This window comes from Rhinolophus ferrumequinum, chromosome 4 (assembly GCF_004115265.2).
Source record: "Rhinolophus ferrumequinum isolate MPI-CBG mRhiFer1 chromosome 4, mRhiFer1_v1.p, whole genome shotgun sequence".
Taxonomy (NCBI): Eukaryota; Metazoa; Chordata; class Mammalia; order Chiroptera; family Rhinolophidae; genus Rhinolophus; species Rhinolophus ferrumequinum.
Genome location: NC_046287.1, coordinates 7447673 through 7467739, shown reverse-complemented (window position 1 = coordinate 7467739; position 20067 = coordinate 7447673). Strand labels below are relative to the sequence as shown.

General features: G+C 34.8%; 1 protein-coding gene across 3 annotated transcripts in view; it reads left to right on the top strand.

Moving 5' to 3' along the window:
• Positions 1 to 20067, top strand: part of DNAJC15 (DnaJ heat shock protein family (Hsp40) member C15) — an 87480-nt gene that overhangs the window by 42129 nt on the left and 25284 nt on the right. Inside the window, exon 6 of one of the 3 annotated variants that reach the window (XM_033103920.1) lies at positions 4349 to 4909. The exons of the other annotated variants lie outside the window; for them this stretch is intronic. Within the exon in view, the coding sequence (XP_032959811.1) occupies positions 4349 to 4362 (14 nt within the window). The 3' untranslated portion in view covers positions 4363 to 4909. Of the gene's footprint in view, positions 1 to 4348; positions 4910 to 20067 lie in introns of those variants that run through there. 3 annotated transcript variants of the gene reach the window in all.

The following is a 20067-nucleotide window of genomic DNA, read 5'->3' as shown; positions in this document are numbered from 1 at the left end:
AAGTCAAGGTTGGGGGTGGTGGGGAGGAGAGTGAAGAGTTCCTTGGATTCTTATTTATAGACTTTCGGGTTTATAATTGTTTTGAAAAAAATTAAAAACAAATTTTGGATTCCTACCCATCTCAACTGGCACCAGAATAAGGCATTTTTCCCCTCGCTTTCTCTCTTAATTACTTACTATAAAAATTCTTTTTACCAAACATTATCTTTTTTTGGTTTTTGTACTTGCTGTTCTTTAGTGAGAATAAACAAGGGAATAAACTTTGAAACGAGGTTTTGCTTAAAATTTCTAAACAGCTTCAACATTTACTGAAAAATCCACTCAACTAATTTACTTTGCATTGTGGGCTTTCAGAGTAATTGCCTCCCAATGAAATGTGCTTAAGTGCCTCTGTGAAGCCTTCTGCCTCCTAAACATCCTCTGTCCCTTCCAAGGCCGGTGCACGCCCTTCTCTTATTGATTGCAGAAGGATCAAGCACTCGTGTTTTTCAGATGATTGACAGGCTGTTGATTGTGCCTACTGGCAAGGAAGCAAGTTCTACTGAAATGTATCTAAGAGAATATGTATTTGTAGGTATCATCAGTAAAAACAGAAAATGTTTATATATCTTATGAGCCAGTAGTGTTTAAAGAATTAATCAATAGCTTGATTTATTCTGAGGTTGTGTACTTATCATAGGTGGATTGTTGACTGCCTGTAGTATGTTTGCTATTGTCCTGCTGTCTGTTCCTGTGTGGATAGCAGGCTGTCAGGGGTAGACCTGGAAGCAGGAAGCCAGCGTTTTTCTCTGGCTTCTGCCTTCCAGCTAGCAATGACCTTGAACACGCTCCTTAACCTCTCCAAATGCCAATTTTATCATCGACAAAATGAAGGGATTTCTTTCTAAAGCCCTTTTTGATTATATGATATAACGTAATATCTTTGTATGCCTATTTAATGAATGAAGAACCTGTAGCCTGCATTTCTATTCAGATCACATTTTTAATTTAATAAAGACGCTTTTAATCTCTTCGGATTATTGTTCCCTCTAAGAATGTTCATAGTTGTGAACATTTTGCCCACATAATTGCTCATTCATCTAAAATTTTGAAATATTTGGATTTTCAGAGAGCTCATAGGCTTCCTACAACCCATCGTGTACGTGTAGTTAAGAACGCCTGCTCTAGTAAAAGTCGGGTGAACGAAGGCTTTTTAGAACTATGGCAGAGATAGAATTCGTGTATGATGGAGTTGGGAGATGACAACTCATATGTCTTGAAAAGGAAGGTTGTTTTGTTTTGTTTTTAATGGGAAGAAGATAACAGATTGTAAACAAAAATGTCCGAGTATCCTTGGAGAGAGAAAGCTGGGAGTATTTGGGAAAGTATGAGGATGGCCAACTTTTCTTTTTTTTTTTTTTAATTTTTAAATTTTCAGTTATAGTTGACATTCAATATTATATTACTTTCAGGTGTACAGCATAGTGGTTAGACATTTATATAACTTATAAAGTGGTCCCCTGGATAAGTCCAGTACTTATCTGGCACATTGAGAGGTATTACAATATCACTGATTATATTCCCTATGCTATACTTCACATCTCTATGACTCTTTTGAAACTGCCAATTTGTACTTTTTAATCCCTTCACCTCTTTCATCCAGTCCCCCAACCTCCCCCCTCTGGCAGCCATCAGGTTGTTCTCTGTCTGTGAGTCTCTTTCTGTTCTTTTGTTGTTCATTTATTTTGTTTTTTAGATTCCACATATAAGTGAAATCATATGGCATTTTTCTTTCTCTGTTTGATTTACTTCACTTAGCATAATATTCTCTAGGTCCATGAGAATGGGTAACTCTTAATTTTGACTCCTCTTTTTATAACTCATCACCATGTTTGCTTTGGCCACATCAGCACTAAGTGTTATAGGTAGTGACAAAAACTTAAATCCTCTACTCAGTGCTTATGAAATTCACAAATGTTCCCCCACCCCAACCCAGCACCAACCCCAGGGGACTTTTCTGTTGGTTTGGCTACCTTTTGGTAAAACAAAGTTAGAACTTCAGAGGTGTGATCAACTATAATTTGTTATACATCTCATTATCAATTTGTACAAAGAAAGTGACACCAGAAAATTAAGTGTGAGAAATGGCTGAAAACAAAATTTTTGTAACAAGTTTTAAATGAGCATTCAGATGTGTTTTGGTAAAAAGGAAAATTTGTTATTTCAATTTAGTGAGATAAAGGTTAATGCAATAAAAAAATCTCAGGTCATTGATCTAATGTTTTTAGACTAATATCTTTCAGATTATGCTTTTTTAATTGCTGAAGAAAGAGGTTAATTGTTATGAAATTATTAGTTTGATATTAATGCCCAATGAATATAGAAAGGAGGACAGACTAGATATATTTGAAAAACTGAAACCTCAGAGATCTTTTATAGGTGATCTAACCCACTCAAAATGTAGTTCACCTATCCATGCCAGGACACACACTGTTACCTGTGTGCCCAAGTTAAAAACAGAAATCAAAAGGAAACCTTGACCTTGCCATGACATCCAAATGTGTGATGCTTTTGTATTTTTTAAAAGTAATTGGTCTATCACGGATTGCAATTTTTTTTATAAAGTGCGTCTTCACCTTATTTTGAGAGACACGGTACTTCCTCCTAAATCAAGACTGTTTCTGCTCTATCCTGGGAAAAATGGCCTGTTAGCTCTCCTTAAAGATTTTCAGTGATGGAGAGCTTCCTGTTTTGCAAGGCAGTTCCCTGGTAGGCAGCTGTAATGTCCAGAAAGTTCTTCTTGACATTCAGCTAAAATCTGCCTGCCTGCAGCACAGATTCTCAATCTTTTTCCATTTATGCCCCCTTTCAATAAACAAAATAGTCTCACTCTTTTTTAATAGTATTTAAATCAAAATTAGATTAAATATTGGAATTAAAAACAAATCAAAGTAATTATACTGTTGAATGGATTTTCCCTGAATACTCTCATTGTAAAAGAAGCTACATTTGACGTGAAGCCCTGGTAACAATATATTATAATTTATTATAATATATTTTAAAATATGAATTGTAAGCATTTAGAAAATGAAAGATACGATCACCAAGAGTCAACATGGATTAACTAAAAAAAAGTGATGCTTAATTAGTTCAGTTTCCTCTCTCCATAGATGTACTAGGCTATTTGTTTCAGAGGGTTCATCTTTCCCTTCATTTCAACATTTTAATTAGATTTGAGGCTTTGTATTTGAGTTCATTATTTTTTTGGTAAAGAGATCATTTTGTTACATCGCATTAATTTTCCTTAATAAGTGGTGAGATCTTTAAAAATAAAGAACATGGCTGATTCAAATTTTATATGGCTGACATTTAATAAACTCCCAAGTTTTGTTTTGTTTTGTTTTTTTCCATGAGTGAATGAATAAGCAAATGGATAAAAAGAAGGCATACAAGTAAAATTTATGGGGAAAGTAGAATTGGGAGTGATAACTAGTACATAATGATCATATCAAAAATTTAAAAGACTCATTGGATTGATATGAAATAACCCGAAATTATTCTTCATTCATTCAGACATTATTTATTCCACTTCTGCAATATGCCAGACATTGTGCTAAATCTTGGGACTTTAACTGTAAAACAAGATAACTAGATCCTTGCCCTAATCGATCATACATTCTAAGAAGGGGACAGAGAAAAAAACAAATAAACCTATTTCAAGTTTCAGTAAGTACAATGACAGGTTCAATGGACTGAGATACAGAATATGGGAAAGAGGCAACTTTCCATAGGGTGCTTGGGAAGGCTTCTCTGAGGAACCCTAAAGGATGAAAAGAAGCTACTAGCTGTGTTGTAGTGCTTGGAAAGTCAAGGAACGAGCCTGTGCAAAGGCTCTAAGAGGGGAAGAACTTAGTGTGCTTATAGACTTGGAAGAAAGAAAGAAAAGTAGTGCGAAAGGGATGCAATAGGCCAGGGGAGAGGCAGCAAGACGTGAGGTGGTGCCCAGATTTTGAAAACCATAGGTATGTTATGATCATGAAACACTGTAGATTTTGTATCATATTGGAACTTTATTTTAAATACAGTGGGAAGTTACTGTCAGCTTTTAAGTAGAATGTAATTCAATTTAATGTTTAAGAAATCACTTTTGTCCTCAATCTGTTGATTCTTTCTTTAATTTTTAGTTAATAGTCAATAGTACATTAGCTTCAGATGTACAGCATAGTATATGTTAAACATTTATGTAACTTACAAAATGATCCCCCGATAAGTCTAGTACCCACCTTATTTTTAAGTATACTTTATCCTGAAGTGTACTATACAGGCAGAAAAGTACACTAATCATATGTCTGTATCTAAATTTTTACAGACACACCCATATAACCAACCAGCCCCCAGATGGAGAACTAGAACATCACCATGGCTCTGAAACCCCCTCATGACTCCTCCCAGGCTACCTCACCGTTAAAAGCAACCATGGTCTTGATTTATATCATCATAGACTAGTTTTGCCTCTTTTGAATGTGTGTAGTCATTTGCATCTGGCTGCTTGTGGTCAATTATTCTTGTGAGATTCGTCCATATTGTAATGTGGAGCAGTCGTTTGTTCATTCTCATTGATATCCAGAAGCTCCAGCAAAGTGCGCTCTGGGAACCACCAGCGGTTCCGAGACCCTTTCAGGAACTCTATGAGGGGTAAACGATTTCCCGCTTACTGTTTTACACTTGCGTTGATGGTGCAAAAGCAGCAGTGGGTAAAACTCCTGGTGCCTTCGCACTGATAAGGCAGTGGCATCCGTGTGTTCATATATTCATAGGGAAAAAATGAATCTTGACTCTGCCCCACACATATCATATGGAAAATTAATTCTTAATAGATTTTAACCTAAATGTGAAAGATAAAACTAATGCTTCTATATATTAAAAAAAGCAAAAAAAAACATAGACTAGGCAAGGATTTCTTAATCAGGGCATAAGAAATGCTTACTGCTAATTTAAAGGAATAAAAATGTGTCTCTGTTTACGAGAAAAATTAGGTTGTAATTTTGCTTTTTTTGAAAGTTGATAGATTTTGCTGTCAAGGTTACTGTAGCCTCTTAAAAGGGATTGAGCAGTGTTTTCCTTCATTTTCCTAATGAATTTGTATAAAATGTGTTATTTCTTGCCCTATTGTTTATAAGTATTCACCAATGAAGTCATCTGGGCTTGGAGACTTCTTTGCAGGAAAGTTTTAAAAAAATTATAGATTCAGTTTATTTAAGAGATATAAATCTCTTCAGATTTTTTTTTCTCCTTATTTTAGTTTTGGTTAGTTTTTTCCTAGGAATTTTTCCATTTCCCCTAAAATTTCAGATTAATTGGCATAAAGTTGCTCATAATATCCTCTTATTACTTGTTTAATATTTATAGTAGCTGTGGTGTTCACTACTTTTTCATTCCCAGTGTTGGTCATTTATTAATTTGTATCGTTCCTTTTTCTTGGCAAGTCTTGCTAGAGGTCAATGTGTTTTTATTAGTCTTTTCAAAGAATTATCTATTTTGTTATTCTCCATTTGTAAATTAATTCTCTACATCATCGTTATTCTTATCTCTTCTACTATCTTTGAGTTTAATGTGCTGTTCTTTTTCTAATTTTTAAACATGGATATTTAGACCATTGGTTTCAGCTCTCATTCAGTTCGAAATACTATAGTTTCCATTATGATTTTTTTCCTTTGACCCATGTGTTATTTGACATGTATTGCCTAAATTTCCTAGCAATTGAAGATTTTCTAACTGTCTCTATGTTACTGACCTTAAGCTTAATTCCATTTGGGAGGAGAGCCTACTGTGATTTAAATTCTTTGAAATTTGTTGAACATTACTTTATGATCCAGCATGTGGTCAATTTTGGTAAATAATCTGAACAGCATGTATATTCTGTAATTATTGGATGCAGTATTCTAAATATGCGAGTAAAGTTTGTTGTGTTGATCAGATCTTCTGTATATTCTTACTGATTTCTTCTTTACCTGCTATGATTGTGGATTTGTGTATTTCTCCATTTAGTTCTATCTTTTGTTTGTTTTTCCTTATTGCAGCAGTATGATTTGGGTGCAAATAATTTAGAATTGTTATATTTTCCTTGTGGATTGGCCCCTCATTTTGTAATATCCCTCTTAATGCCTAGTTATACTTCTTGCCACAAAGTTTGCTTTATCTCAAATTATTTGCAGCTGCATCAGCTTTCTTTTGGTTAGTGTTTACTTGGTATATCCTTTTCCTTCAATCTTTCTGTATCTTTTTAAAGTTTGTGTCTTCTAAGCACATGTAATTGGGTTTTGCTCTTTTAATGAGTCTGACAATTTTAGACTATTAATACAAGTATTTAGTTCTTTTATACTTAATGTACTTACTGATATTTAAATATATTTATAGCATGTTACTATTTGACTCCTGTTTGTATTACTTTCTCTTGACTTCTTTTGACTCATTCAAAATTTTAAAACTGTTTTCTACCTTTTTCCTTTAGTGACTTGATAAACATTAAAAAAGAGCAAAAAATTTTTTAGTGATTGTCTAAAGAATGCAACATATAGTGCTTCCTTGACTTTTATAGTCCAAATTAAAATATTATATACTTTGGCCACTTCTCAGGTAATGGTGGGACTTTTTAAAGATTTTTTCTGACTTTCATCAATTCTATTGTGATGCAACTTGGTGTAGGTTTCTTTGCACATATCCTGCTTGTGGTTTGTAGAGCTTCTTGAATCTATGGGATGATGTCTTTCATCAATTTTACAAGATTCTGCTCCATTATTTGTAACCTGTTTAAATATTGCTTCTCTTTTTTCTCCTCTTCTGAAGCTCCAATTGTGTGCATTTTCAGCTCCCACTTTTTTCAGTGTCTTGTATGTTTTATGCTGTCTTCTATATTTTCATTGTTTACTGTAGAGATATTTGTAATTAATTTTTTCAGATCATTGTCGTTCGACATTGTCTAATCTACTGTTAAAACTAACTGAATTTTTAGTTTAATTTTTTTTAATTGCCAATTAATTTTTTTATGGAATCTACATCTCTTTGTAATCTTTATATGTTTCTCTTTTCCATTGTTACTCTATTTTTGGATATATGTTACTCATAGTTATTTCGAAGTCCTTGTCTGATACTTCCAATATCTAGCTCATGTCTGTTTCTCTTTCTGTCGTATTTTCCCCCTTTTGGTTTGCAGGCCTTCGTTGTGTATGAAAAATAATTTTAAAAATTATATTTACTGGTAACATTGGTTAAATATATATAAATTTCAGGTGCACAACATTGTGATACAACATCTACATACTCAGTTGTGTGCTCACCACCCGGAGTCTAATTTTCTTCCATTACCATGTATTTGACCTTCCTTTATTTACCCTTTTTGTCTTTCCCTCACCATTCTGTTAACCACCATTCTGTTTTGTATGTATGAGTTTGTTTTGTGTTTTTTTGTTGCTTCAATTTTTTTTAATGTCTTATTTTGTATTAAAGGATAATATCAGTCAACCAGTTACTACTGAGTACCTACTGGAAGGAAGGCCCTGTCCTAGACACTGAAGCTGCAGCAGTGGAAAAAGTGATATTCAGGCAGATCAGTGAAGGTAATTTGAGATAGAAAACTGCTGGAGGACAGTGGTAGGGATGTCATAGGAGATATTTAAGACCCTTCCAACTCTAGGTTTCTGTGATTCTCTAATGACCTGATAAACTGAATCAGACTCAAAGTATTCTTCAGATCCTCCTATCTCAATTGATTTTTTAAAAAAACAGCTATATTGAGATATAATTTATGTACCATACAATCCATCCATTTAAAAAACAATTCTAAAGTTTTTAGTATATTTACAGATACGTGTAGCTATCACAATTTTAGAACATTTTCATAACTTCCAAACAAAACCCTATGTCCTTTAGCTATAGCCTATGCTGTTACTAGCAATTATACATATATTTCTATGTCATAGACCCAACAATACATTTTATACCTGTTATTTTTTATAATTGCTTTTTCTGTCAGTTAAGAGAAGAAAGAAAAGTTTGCATTTGTATTGTCTTTTATAATTATATAGTGACTTTTACCAAGTGGTCTTTGTGTGTGCAGATTGAAATTACCATCTGAGATCACTTGCTTTCATCTTAAAGAACTTCCTTTAGTGTTTCTTCTAAAGTGGATCTGCTAACTACACATGCTTTCAGTTTCCGTTTACCTTGGATAGTGTTTGTTTCACCTTCATTTCTGAATGACGGCTTTGCTGATATAGGATTCTTGGTTGACATTTTTTTCTTTGAGGATTTTGAATATGTTATCCCAGTTTTGTGGCCTCTGTTAATTTCTGCTAAGTTAGCTATTACTCTTACTGGGATTTCTTTATAAGTGACACGTTTTTTTCTTGCTACCGTTAAAAGATGAACTGGGGCATATTAAAAATTTGAAGAGTTTATTTAGGCAAAATCTGTTTGAATTGGGCAGTGCCAAACCAGAAGTGGTTATGAGTGCTCCACTGACAGGGCTAAGGGAAAGACTTTTATAGAGAAGGGGCAGAAAGAAAGCAAGGATATTCTTTCACAGGCTATAGCTTTAGCATTTATTTGCCTTACTTGGAAAAATCTAATTGGCTATTTGTGATTAGTTGTCTTCAGGTTTCAATTTCTTAATGTTAAGGGATTTATAGGCTTAGGTTTTGGTTACATAGACTTCTAAGGCATTTTAGCCACCTCAGTCTAATGGCCTCATTATTTAATTGATTTAATACTACTTTCCATATTTTCTCCTTGACTTTGACTTTCACCATTTTTATTATGGTGTGTCTGTATATGTATCCTCTTTGGAGTTTGTTGATTTTCCTGAATGTGTAGGTTATTATTTTTCAGTAAACTTGGGAATTTTTTAGCCTTTATTTCTTTAAAGATTTTTTTCTTCTCCTTTCAGTACTCCCATTACACATATATTGGTAGACTTAATGATGTCCCACACATTTCTCTGAGGCTGTGTTCTTTTTTCTTTATTCTGTTTTCTCTCTGGTCTTTGGCTTGCATAATCTCAATCACTGTGTCTTCAGGTTCACTAATTCTTTCTTGTGCCACTTCAAATTTACTCTTGAGCCCCTCTAGTAATTTCTTTTTTTTTTTAAATTTTAGTTCTGTGAATGTATTTATAATAGCTACTTTGAAATCTTTTTTCCATAAATCCAACATCTGGACAATCTCACGTATGGGTCATACTGTCATCCTTTCCTGTTTCTTTGTATGCCTTGTAATATTTTGTTAGAAACTGGCTGGATTACTTTAGTGAAGTTTATACTCAGGCCCACCCCCACCACCACCACACCCACAGTGTTAAGCCTATTACACTGTCCTCAGGGAGGCACAGCTTTGGATATGCCCTCACGCACCCTGGGATGACAGTGATACTGGTAAGGCTTGCATCTTCTTATGTCTTGATCACACCCTGTTAAACTCCACTAATTGTGACCAATTGCCCCAAGACACAAATTTCTCTACAAACTAATAACAATCAAATTATAGCTCGTTTGATGGAATAGTGTCTGAGGTCAGTGCTTGATATTTGTTCTGAACCCAGGAAGGCACCTTTCTGCTCTCTTATTTTTTGGTTCTGTCCTGTGAACTGGCCTACAGTCTCAACTGTATCTTCATTGGATTCATGAATCTCCTCCCAGTTGCTTTTCATCAATACTTGTACTGTTCTTGTTCTGTCCTTGAGAGTACCTTCCACGCTGTTTCAAATGAAGTCAGTTCCTTTGGTAAGATATTAGGAGCCATTGGTTTTTATGCACTGTTTATTCCACAGGCAAAAATCTCTGGGCCAGGGCTCTGGAGTTGGGAGTGAAAACTATCACAAATTTCTCACTGAATGAAACCCCTACTGTAGGAGCTAAGTGTGCGATAGAGGGGGCAGTAGCCTGAGGTCTTCTTGACTTGCCTCTCCTGGTACAGAACCACCATGCCTTATGGACTGGGAGAAGGGCTGTTGAGCTCCCAGTAGTCTAAGAGAGCCAGGCCCACGGTAGAGCCTCTGTTCCGCTTGTCTGGGGTTTAGCCTAAGCATCAGGCAGCTGAGGGCAGGAAAAGAAATATGGAGATCTTATTCCTCCCAGAAAGAAAGCCCTCTTTCCAGGAGCTGGGAAGAGAGGGAGCCCTGTGTTTTTGGCTGCAGCAGTCCAGCTTGGAGCCTCTGTCTTGCTGACCTGGGGTGTGGGGGGGGAGGTGAGAGCTCTTTTGGTTCAAATACCACAGATTCCTGCTTTTCTTACTGAATTTTCATATATTTTCTTGAATAGATGTTTCTTTTTTTATTTTTGCTTTTAAGACCATTTCCAGAGGCTTCAAATCGTTAGGATTTTTGATAGTCTTCATCAGTTTCACTGGGGAGCAGATCAGTGGAATTTTTCATGCCAGAAGTCAAACTCCTATCTGCCTCCATATGATTGTAACAGTTTTCTTTTTAGAGAGGTGGGTGGCCTGTAAGAACCCTTCAAATCATCAGACGGCAATACTTTTTACTTCTGTCTTACAGATTTGGAATGTAGACATTTATAAGTTTTAATGAGAGTTAAGAAATATGGAAAAATCCGTGATAAGATTTGTCTAAGAAAGACACAAGGATAAAAGGAGAAAACAAATGAAGATAAAAAATATGAATAATAAAATGGTAATAACTATGTACCTATCAATAATCACTTTAAATGTAAATGGATTAAACGCTCCAATCAAAAGACATAGGGTAGCTGAGTGGATGAGAAAACAAGACCCATGCATATGCTGTCTATAAGAGATCCACCTCAGATCAAAAGACACACAGACTCAAATGGATGGCAAGAGATATTTCACACAAATGGAAATGAGAAAAACTGGAGTAGCAATACTTGTATCAGACAAAATAGACTTTAAAATGAAGACTATAATAAGAGACAAAGAAGGACATTACACAATAAAAAAGGGATCAGTCCAATAATAAAGGGATGGCCCTAGTCATCATTTATGCACCTAACATAGGAGCACCTAAATATATAAAGCAAATATTGACTGATATGAAGGCAGAGATCAACAGTAACACAGTCATAGTAGGACACTTTAACACCCCAGTGATTCCACGGAACAGATCTTCCAGACAGAAAATCAACAAGGAAACAGAGGCCTTAAATGACACACTATTTCAGATGGATTTAATTGATATTTTTAGAGCATTTCACCCCAAAGCACCAGAAAATACATTCTTTTCAAAATGCACATGGAACACTTTTCCAAGATAGACCACATGTTAAGCCACAAAACAAGTCTCAGTAAATTTAAGAGAGTTGAAATCATATCAAATGTCTTCTCTGACCTCACTAGTATGAAACTAGAAATCAGTTACAAGAAAAAAAACCCTGAAAAACACACAAACATTTGGAGGCTAAATAATGTGCTACTGAATAATGAATGGGTCAGCATTGAGATCAAGGAAGAAATCAAAAGATACCTGAGACAAATGAAAATGAAAACACAACCAAAAATCTGTGGGACACAGAGAAAGCAGTCCTAAGAGAGAAATTCATAGCAATGCAGGCTTACTGGAAGAAACAAGAAAAATCTCAAATCAACAATCTTATCTTTACACCTAAGGGAACTGGAAAAAGAACAGCAAACGAAGCCCAAAGTGAGCACAAGGAAGGAAATAATAAAGAGCAGAGCAGAAATAAATGTAGACTAAAAAAAAAAAAAAAAATACAAAATATCAGTGATACCAAGAGATGGTTATATGAAAAGATAAAATTAACAAACCTTTAACCAGACTCATCAAGAAAAAAGAGAGAGGACCCAAATAAATAAAATCAGAAATGAAAGAGGAAAAGTGGCAACAGACAACACAAAAATACAAAAAAAAATTTAAGAAAACACTCCGTGCAACTATACACCAACAAGTTGGACACTCTGGAAGAAATGGATAAATTCCTAGAAGCATACAATCTTCCAAGGCTGACTCAAGAGAAAAAAGAAAATCTGACGAGACAAATTACTACCAACAAAATTGAATCAGTAATCAACAACCTCCCAATAAACAAAAGTCCTAGACCAGATGGCTTCACAGGTGGATTTTACCAAACATTCAAAAAAGAATTAACACCTATTCTCAAACTATTCCAAAAAATACAAGAGGAGGGAAGGCTCCCAAGCTCATTTTACAAGGCCACCAATACCCTGATTCCCAAACTAGACAAAGACATGACAAAAAAAGGAAACTATAGGCAGTGTACCTAATGAAAATAGATGCAAAAATCCTCAACAAAATATTAGCAGACTGAGTTCAGCAATACATTAAAAAGATCATACACCACAGTCAAGTGGGGTTCATTCCTGGTATGCAAGTTTGGTTCAATATCCACAAATCAATGAATGTGATACACTACATAAACAAAATATAAAATAAAAACCATGGTCATATCAATAGATGCATAAAAAGCATTTGACAAAATCCAGCATCCACTTTTGATAAAAACTCTCAGCAATGAGGGAACATATCTCAACACTATTAAGAGCATATATGACAAATCCACAGCCAGTATCATACTCAATGGGGAAAAGCGAAAGCATTTTCCTTAAGATCAGGAACAAGACAGGATGCCCACTTTCACCACTTCTATTGAACAGAGTACTGGAAGTTCTAGCAGTCAGAGAAGCAGAATAAATAAAAGGTATCAAAATGGGAAAAGAAGAAGTAAAATTATCATTATTTGCAGATGGCATGCTGCTATAGAGAACCCCAAAGATTCCACCAAAAAAAATATTAGAACTGATAAATGAATTTACTAAAATAGCAAGGTACAAAATTAATATTTAGAAATTGGTTGCATTTTTATATACCAATAACAAACTATCAGAGAAATTAAGAAAACCCCATTTACAATTGCATCAAAAAAATACAAATAAGTTTAACTGAGGAAGTAAAAGACCTGTACTCAGAAAATTGTAAGACATTACAGAGAGAAATTAAAGAAGATGCAAATAAATGGAAACATATACTCATGGATAAGAAGAATTCTAATGGTTAAAATGTACACGCTACCCAAAGTAATATATAGACTCAGTGCAATCCCTATCAAAATGCCAATTGCATTTTTCACAGAACTAGAACAAATAATCCTAAAATTTATATGGGATCATAAAAGATCCTGAATAGCCATGGCAATCCTCAGAAAGAACAAAGCTGGAAGTATCACTCTACCTGATAATCAAATTGTACTGTAAGTTTATAGTAATCAGAACAGCGTGGTATTGGCATAAAAACAGACACATAGTTCAATGGAACAGAATAGAGAGCTCAGAAATAAATCCATTCATATATGGTCATTTAATCTATGACAAAGGAAACAAGAATTTACACCGGAGTGAAAACAGTCTATTTAATAAATGGTGCTGGGAAAACTGGACAGATACGTACAAGAAAAATGAAACTGGACCACCTTCTAACACCATATATGAGAATAAACTCAAAATGGATTAAAGACTTAAATGTAAGACCCCAAACCATAAAACTCTTAGAAGAAAGTATAGGAAGTAAACTCTCAGACATTAGCCTTAGTAATTTTTTTACTGATACATCTCCTTGTGCAAGGGAAACAAGAGAAAAAAATAAACAAATGGGACTACATCAAACTGAAAAGTTTTTTCACAGCAAAGGAAACCATCAACAAAACAAAAAGACATTCCACTGAATGGGAGCGGATATTTGCCAATGATACATCTGATAAGGGGTTAATATCCAAAATTTATTAAAAACTCATGAAACTCAACACCAAAAAAAACAAACAATCCAATTAAAAAATGGTCAGAGGCCCTGAATAGACATTTCTCTAAAGAGGACATACAGATGGCCAATAGACATATGAGAAGATGCTCAACATCACTAAGCATCAGAGAAATGCAAATAAAAATCACTATGAGATACCACCTAACTCCTGTCAGAATAGCTATCATCAATAAATCAAGAAACAACAAGTGCTGACGAGGATGTGGAGAAAAGGGAACCCTCATGCAGCCACTGTGGAAAACAGTATGAAGGTTCCTCAAAAAATTAAAAAATAGAGCTACCTTATGACCCAGCAATTCCACTCCTGGGTATTTATTCAAAGACATCCAAAACACTCATTCAAAAAAAATATATGCACCCCTATGTTTACTGCAGTGGTATTCACAATAGCCAAGAAATAAAAACAACCTAAATACCCATCAATAGATGATTTGATAAAGGAATTGTGATACATTTTTACAATGGAGTATTACTCTGCCATAAGAAAGAATGAAATCTTACCATTTGCAACAACATGGATGCACCTAGAGGATATTATGCTAAGTGAAATAAGTCAGACTGAGGAAAACAAATACTATATGATCTTACTTATGTGTGGAATCTAAAGAACAGAATAAACAAACAAACAAAACAGAAGTAGACTCATAGATACAGAGAACAAACTGATGGTTGTTAGATGGGAGGGAGGTTGGGGATAAGGGAGAAAGTGACGGGATTAGCAAGTACAAATTGTTAGTCACAAAATAGTCACGGGGATGTGAAATACAGTATGGGGAATATAGTAAATAATGTAAAGACTGTAGGGTGTCAGATGGGTACTGGACTTACTGGGGGGATCACTTCACAGGTTATATAAATGCTAATCACTGTGCTGCACACCTGAAAATAATCTAAAATAATATAAAACGTCAACTGTAATTATATATGTGTGTGTGTATGTATTTTATACACACATACACACAGCATGGGGAATATAGTCAATGGTATTGTAACAGCTATGTACAATATCAGATGGGTAGTAGACTTGATGGGTTTATCACTTTGTGAGGGGTGTAAATGTCTAATCATTGTGTTGTTTTGTACACCTGAAACTAATAAAAAAAGAAGACAGTGGAATAGTGACTCATCACTTTTTCTCCTCATCATCCAAAACACCTGTCCCAGGTCTCATTTGTGTATTCAGAGCTGTGTTGATAATGCAGAGAAATCTAAGATCTAATTGCTCATCAAGGTATTTATTATCTAATGAATAGATAGATATGTCCTTTAAAAGACAAATCACAAGGCATGATTTCAGTCTCCTCAAAAAGGAAGAGGACCAGGAATGGGTAACTGTACGTTTAATAAATCCTGATAACAAAATGAGAAGCAGTTTGGTATAGTGATTAAGAAGCGTGCAGGCTCAAGAGCCAGGGTTCTCCACCTCATATTAGCTCTGTGGTGTGATTCAGTCTCTTTATGTAATGAAAACAAGAATTGCACAACTGGAAACGATGGCTGCGAGAACCACATGAAATAATATGTTAGAACAATGCCTGGTCACTGGCCTCATCACCATGGCCTTCATCGTAGGTTTGCTGAGCCCCAGGGATTTTTGGACCATATGAATTTGTAACGTCATCAAACTGCAGAGAGGTGAACATATCTCCAGTGTTAGTTTGTCAATAAACTTTTAAAAATTGAAATATAAGTTCATAAAAGTATACAGATCATAAGTATATGACTCAATGAATTGTCACAAAGTGACCCCATTTATGTAGCCAGTACCCACGTTGAGAAGTAAAACCATACAAAAACTCTCCTCATGTACTTTTCCAGTCACTCCCCATTCCCCAAAGATTACTACTATCCTGACTTTTTTAAAAATGTATTTTATTATTAGTTTCAGGTGCACAAAACAATGTAATAGTTAGACATTTATCATTTATACCCCTCACACAGTGTCAACTCCCCTCCCCCATCCACTACCCTCTGACATCGCATAGAGCCATTACATTTCCACTGTCTCTATTTCTAATGCTGTACTCTGCTTCTTGTAACTATATACATAATATATATATACACACATATATATAAAATTTATATATATATATATAAAATTTATATGTATAAATAAATTGTAGTTGACATTCATTATGCTTCAGGCATCTACATCTTCCCTGAGGTGGTCTCCCTAAGGAGACAAGTGTCTGTCGGATACCCTACACAATCTTTACAACATTGTTGATTACATTCCCCAAATTGACTTTCATAACCCCGTGGCAATTTATCTTCATCGATTAGCTTTGCTGTTTAGAACTTTATGTAAGTAGGATCATATAGTATGTTGTCTTCTATATTTGTGTTTTCTCTTGTATTATTTTTGTCAGATTCATTCATGTAGCAATGAATGTTATAGTAATGATTCATTTATATTTTTTTTATTGCTGTACAGCATTCCATGGTATGAATATTCTACCATTTATTTATCTGTTTTTTCGTTTGGGTTGTCTCTTTTTCTTACTGTTTTTTGGGAAGACCATATATTGTGGTATTTTAGATGTAAGTTCTTTGTGTTGCAAATCTTTTCTCTGTGACTTGCTTTTGCATATGTTTAATTGTGTCTGTTCATGAGCAAAAATTCTTAATTTTAATATAGTACAGATAATCAAACTTGCCCTTTATAGTTAGTGCTTTTTTGGTTTTATTTAGGAAAATTTTGCCTGTCTCAAGGTCATAAAAATCTCCAGGAGATAATTTTTGGAACCTTTACCTTGCATAATTATGTCTGTAATAAACTGGAAATTGATTTTTGTATTAATAGGTAGTATGAGATATGGGTAAAGTTTCAATTACTTGTATACGGATATCCAAGTGGTCCAGCATTATTTATTGAAAAGGGCTTTCTTTCCCTATTGATCCACAGTGTTACCATATTTTAATCAAGTAACCAGATATTTATGGAAATGTTTTCGTATTTTCTCTCTTGTTGATTAATTTCATTATACTTATGGCAGTTCCACACAGTTTTAATTTGTGTAGCTTCATAACGAGTCTTTTCTGGTAGTATAAATCCTTCACATTTTTGCTTAATATTTTTGGCTATATGTGGCCCTGTGCATTTTAATATAAATTAGGAATTATCTTGTCAATTTGCATGTGCACATGGGCAAACACACATGTAAACATTCACTCGCAAACCTCCTGGGGTGATGATTGGGATTACTGGGAATCTCTGGATCCGTTTGGGGATCATTGATGTCTTTACAATACTGAATTTCTAATCCATGAACAAGACATATCCTTTCATTTATTTACATCATCTTTAATTTACTTTAATGAGGCTTTTCAGTTTTCCGAATTGTGGTCATAGACATTATTTATTAAATTTATTCCTAGGTATTGATTTTTTAATTCTATTATAAATTTTGTTGTTTCTAAAATTTACATTGTATAGTTATTTATTTCTAGGACATAAACATTGGTTTATATATAAATTGTTATTGTATCCAACAGCTCATTAAATTCATTTATTAATTATTTCATTTTGTCTTAGATACCTTTGTATTTTCTATATACTCAGTCATGTAGTTTATGGAGAATAATTCCTTTCTTTCCAATCCTTATTTCTTTTTGGGGGAAGGGGGTAGAGGAGGGCATTTATTACAAATGGCTAGAATCTTCTATATAGTGTTAAACAGAAATGATGACAGTAGGTATCTTTTTCTCGTTGCTGGTCTCAAAGCCAAAGTTATCAACATTTTACTAAGTATGTTTACTATATTTTTTTATACTTCTATCACATAAGTTTCCTTTTATTTTTAGTTTACTAAAAGTTTTGATTATGAGTGCATTGAGTTTTCTGCGTCTATTGAGATGATTGTGTGACATTGATTCTTTATTCTGTTTATGTGATATATTGCATTGATTAATTTTCTAATGGTAAAGCCAATCTTGGATTCATGATATAAACGTAATTAAATTAGTAAACAATAATGAACACATCTAGGGGTTCCCAGTGTTTGGTAATTAATCAGTATATTTCTAAATAACCTATGCATCAAGGAAAATATCACAATAGAAAGTAGTGGTCAAGAGAATTCACAAAGTCAGAGGTTACTTCTCTGAAAAATAACTAATCAACTTTATATTAAAACATTTAAAATTTAAATGAAATAAATTCTAGGAAAAACGTAACATCAAAACTGACCTAAGAAGAAATGGAAAAATGAGGAGAATCCTATTGATTTGAGAAATTGAATCTGTAATTAAAAATCTTCCCATGAATAAAAAGCCTGGCCAGGATAGTTTTATAAGTGAATTTTTCCAAAAAAATAAAAGCAAAAGAAAACACATTCTAACTCTTTTTATGGGGATAGCATATCTTTGATTATAAACCCTAGTGAAGATCTCGCAGGATATACGTAGATGCAAAAACAAACAAAATATTAGCTGATAAAAACTCAAATTGTTCCTCAGTGTTCCTTCCCATTGCCAGGCCCTACTCCAGTTTGGGTGATTGTTCCACTTTCTCACACGGCCAGCTCACCAGCTCACACGGCCCAAGTCTTGGCTGACTTGGTAGACCTCCAGTTCTTTGCTTTCGATGTGTCTGCATTTTATTCAACTCTAGTAGTTGGTGTTAATGGGAGGGTTGGTCTAAAACATGATAGTTCATGATAGCCAAAACCAGAAGAGCTCCAGCAGTTTTTAGTGGAAGTACAAAAGTCCAGAGGTCAAGGGTGAGCGTGAGTATTCTAAATAGATTCAAGATGATTCCCCCAAGAAATTTGAGCAGGATTGAAAGATTGAAGCGAATCTGGTTTCCATTAAATGTAGGATATGTGTCCTGTATTGATTCAGTGCCAGAAACGAGATGTTTTAAGCAGGAGAGCATTTAGTACAGGGAAGTGGTGGTTTGCGTGAAGGTCTGGAGGACTAAATTCCAGCCTGGACCTCCAAGGGTGACTCCTCCCATGTCAGTGATAGAGCTGCTTGGTTGGGTGGCTTCTGCTTCAGAGACGCCCCTGGAACCGGGGAGAAGCCCAGTCGCTGCCCCGGAAACCCCATGGTCTCGTCTGCACAGCAGTGACAGAGGCCCAGCCAGAAAGCCTTTCGCTCACACTACTTGTCAGATCTCACAAGATTGCCCCTCATCAATAAGGTCCCAATTTGAACCAAACACTCCTTGAAGGAAATACAGGAATTGTAATTTTTGACTTAGGAACTTTTCCAAATCCTAGGAAGGTAGATAGAAGATAGAATGAGAGTCAAGCCAAAGTTCTTACCCTGGATATCACTGAGAAGTCCCGCGTCCCTCTGACTTAGAGGGCGAGTGGTACTTCATGGTTATTCTGAATAAACTGTCCTTTTTTCCTTCTAACATTGCCATCAATAAATATAATGTTTAATGAGACTTTTGATCTTCTGTACCTTTGATTTTTTTTCTGTCTGCTCAATGAGCCTATTATGGCCTGTGATTTAAATATCCAGAATGCATATCAATCAATTATATGGTTGTGTTTGAGTTAACATTTTCCTGTTTGTTGAGGACATTCAAGACGCCTGGCATTACCTTGGTAACTGAACATTTAAATGGCTTACCAAGATTGACATTACCTAATTCTAAGATCATTTTCAAAGATAATCATGAAATCAGTTTGTTTCATAACCCAGTGCGTGTGGAAACTTTCATCAGCTTCATTTGTTATTCTTATTGTATATTCAAGGACACTCTATGATATATTCCGTAAGTGTTCATAGCGATTCAGACCTTGATATGAAAATGGCAGTGGTATCCTCAAGGGCAAAGAGCTAGATACAGCTTCCTCCCCCATTGATTGCCCTTTCTGCTCCAACACCATGTGTGTGAACTTGTTTTCCCTGCTTTCTTTTCCCTTAATCAGGTGAGTGGTATGATTATCAATAAAAGGTCTGAACAAAGTCAGGACAATTTACGCCAGTACTACCGTGTTTCCCCGAAAATAAGACCCAGCCGGACAATCAGCTCTAATGCGTCTTTTGGAGCAAAAAGTAATATAAGACCCGGTATCATATCATATCATATTATAAGACCCAGTCTTATGTTATATTATATAAGACCTGGTATTATATTATATTATAACATTATATTACTTATATTACTTCTATTCTATTCTATTCTATTCTATTCTATTACACCCGGTCTTATATTATAGTAAAATAAGTCCGAGTCTTATGTTAATTTTTGCTCCAAAAGACGCATTAGAGCTGATTGTCCGGCTAGGTCTTATTTTGGGGGAAACACG